Here is a 3258-nt window from a genome sequence, read left to right on the forward strand (position 1 = left end):
CTTTATGTAGCTTTTAGCTAGTGCCCTGTTTCTTTTAGCCAGTGCTCTGCTTTATGTAGCTTTTAGCTAGTGTCCTGTTTCTTTTAGCTAGTGCTCTGCTTTATGTAGCTTTTAGCTAGTGTCCTGTTTCTTTTAGCTAGTGCTCTGATTTATGTAGCTTTTAGCTAGTGTCCTGTTTCTTTTAGCTAGTGCTCTGCTTTATGTAGCTTTTAGCTAGTGTCCTGTTTCTTTTAGCTAGTGCTCTGATTTATGTAGCTTTTAGCTAGTGTCCTGTTTCTTTTAGCTAGTGCTCTATTTTATGTAGCTTTTAGCTAGTGCCCTGTTTCTTTTAGCCAGTGCTCTGCTTTATGTAGCTTTTAGCTAGTGTCCTGTTTCTTTTAGCCAGTGCTCTGCTTTATGTAGCTTTTAGCTAGTGTCCTGTTTCTTTTAGTTTTTTTCTTTTTTTTGCTAACGTTTCAATTCCTTACACCTTTTCTTTTGGCTGGTTTTATGCTTTCAGTTAGTGTAGAGATTGTTTTAAGTGTTATTTTTTCCCTTAACGACACATTCAGAACAGTTCAATCAGGACATAAACTAATAAACAATAAAGCTCTAAATAACAAATAAACATCTTGTTTGTCTTTGAGCAGCTTGTTGTTCTCTCGTGTGCTGATCTTCACAAAGATCTGCTGAATTTAACTTTTCTTAACTGAAGTTTCTGCAGACAGCAGGACTTTGTGTTTCTGTCAGCAGAAACAACAATCAGCACGTTTCTTCTGATAACACCTGGATGTTTGGACCCACGCTGACTCCAGGTAACCCCCGGAGGTAACCTGGACTAGAATCAAACCTGCAGCCTGTAAATGTCTCACATCATCAGGTGAATTAACTTCACTTCAGGTGTGGGTTTAAATAAATCAAACAGTTTAACAGGCAGGCACACCTTGGCTCTGTGCGCTCAGGTGACCCTTCAGGTGAACGCAGCTCCACTAACCTGACCCAGGTGGAGCCGACAGAACTCACAGAACCTCTAACCAGAAGAACACGAAGCTTTAAAGGTAAAACAGGTTCTCACCGCGCGCCACTCCAAACCAGCAGCTCCTCTCTGATGACAACGAAGCAAAACAATATGGCGGCGCCCTGGTGTTACGTCGAGTTGGGTCACTAGCCACGCCCCTTTAGGGCGGAGAAAGAAGCCCGCGGCGATGCCACGTAGGAACTGAAATACCTTATTTAAACATCACGTTTCCCAATTTATTCATTTATATTTAGTATTTTTACTAATATTGGTTTGAAACAGCTGGGGGAGTTACAATTAGATCATTTTGGCTCACAATAAAGCAGAATCTAAAAAGCAGCGCTTCTTTCTCCGCCCACAGGGGGGCGGAGCAAGTGGAGACCGGATTTGATTCAACACCAGGCGCCACGTCAACACAGATAGTAAAAACAAGAAGAGGTCTCACTCTGATCGACACATCAAAAACCGCACATCTGCGTCTCATTTGCTAAAGAAATAAAATAAAACTCAAATGTTGAAGCAAGTATCCTCATCAAATTAATTTAAATACAGTTATGAGAAGAAATTCATGATATTTAGTTTCCACGATTCTAATTAAAAGTAAGAGGAGGTATCACTCCGACGCAATTTTAGTTCCAATGCTGGATTTACATTTTGTATATTTATTTGAGCTACAAATGAAACACAAACATTTGAACCTTGAAGTACAGTAACACAAGCTTAATTTCATATTTATTTGATAATCGGATATCTTTCACCCATCAACATATATATGTTAAAGATGGGAAACCCAAATTACTTGACCTTAACCACCGTTCAGAATCCTGATCCAGATCTCATGAGTGTTGGAATGGAGTGGGACCAGTAGATTAGGTTTTTCACCACCGCAGACTAAAGCAGAAAGCTCCTTCCTGTGGACATGGATCCATCTCCTGCTCCATGAACAACCCGTGTTTCAGTCCGATTGTTAATTTGTAAACAAAGGTTAAACCAAATCACCTGCAGCAGGTACCATGGTGAGCTAACAAAGCTAAAGGGTTAGCATCTTTGTGTTTTATTTCCAGGTCAGAACTGAATTTTCTGCAATAAGTAATAAAATCTGATGAAATAAAGACGCAGCTTAAAATGATGCAATACAAATATTTATTATGACAAAAATACAGTCACTAATCCTTGTCATCACTTTAATCATGTGGCATCAGCTCATTGAAAGGACCGACTAGGTTTAAAATTAAAACAGAAAATTTACACAACAAAAGAAACGAGGCCCGTGAAGAAGCAGCTCATCTTCGGCGCTACCCGTCCTTTAAAAAGTAGCTTCCAGGAGCTTGTCTGACCGAGGCGGGTCGCCTGAAACCTTCGGACTGCTCATTCGAATTCAAAAGTTTATTCTGGTGGTTTTCTAATAAAAGAGAGATCTGTATTTGTTGGTTAGTGCAAAGCAGCAAAAGACAGGTCGCCCCACCTCTTCCACCTGCTCGGAGGCAAAGCCTTTCAGGTTTTTGTTTTAAGGCAGCGGAGTGGCGCATGGTCACATGTTGTTAAATCCCATCATGCCTTTCATGTTTCCAGCGGCGCCCTGCTGAAACTGACGCATCATTGACTGAAGACCGGCCATGCCCCCTGAAACACACACACACACACACACACACACACACACACACACACACACACACACACATTACAAACTCCTAAAGATGACTCGTTTTATCAACGCTCCTCTCTCAAACAGCTGATCGTTAACATCAGCCGAAGGCTAACTCATCAAACCCTCTCTTTTTACCAATAAGACAGAAAAACACTGATTCAGACATGAAACCAAAACATTCTGAGAAGTTTATTAAACTATATTATTATATTATTGCCTGTGACACAGATATCCATGAAATACAAAGAGTCAAAGAAAATATATTTATATTGAAGAAACTTGGCATAATACACGATTTTACACTTTATGTCACATAACTGGCATATTTTCTTTTGAACTTGGCTCAGATAAAATGAAACAGGAAGTGACATCAAAGGAGAACTCTTTGAGAAAGAAAACTTCCTGGTTTTTGTTTATTTAAACATTATTATTTAAACTTTGACTCTTCTTCATCTCTCTATGATAGTGATTAAAATAATCTAAAGCAACATTAGATTCTTCTCTACAGTGTGTGTTATTAGCCATTTTAGCAATGCTCTGTTCACATATAGGCTGTGTCCAAAACGGCAGGACGGGTCCTCCGGAGGACCCAGACTCCCCGGTCTCGGTGGGC

At 40.1% G+C, this 3258-nt stretch overlaps 2 protein-coding genes across 2 annotated transcripts in view; both read right to left on the reverse strand.

Moving 5' to 3' along the window:
* Nucleotides 1–1078, reverse strand: part of sec23a (Sec23 homolog A, coat complex II component) — a 19647-nt gene extending 18569 nt beyond the window's left edge. The window contains exon 1 of the mRNA XM_014022134.1: nt 974–1078. The gene's annotated coding sequence lies outside the window, so the exon portion shown is untranslated. The remainder of the gene's footprint in view (nt 1–973) is intronic.
* A 1039-nt stretch (nt 1079–2117) lies between these two features.
* The window catches only part of srp54 (signal recognition particle 54), a gene marked incomplete in the record, with an annotated part of 12281 nt that continues 11140 nt past the window's right edge, over nt 2118–3258 (reverse strand). Inside the window, 1 exon segment of the mRNA XM_014022135.1 lies at nt 2118–2620. Coding sequence (XP_013877589.1) covers nt 2529–2620 — 92 coding nt within the window.

This window comes from Austrofundulus limnaeus, unplaced genomic scaffold, assembly GCF_001266775.1.
Source record: "Austrofundulus limnaeus strain Quisiro unplaced genomic scaffold, Austrofundulus_limnaeus-1.0 Scaffold318, whole genome shotgun sequence".
Taxonomy (NCBI): domain Eukaryota; kingdom Metazoa; phylum Chordata; class Actinopteri; order Cyprinodontiformes; family Rivulidae; genus Austrofundulus; species Austrofundulus limnaeus.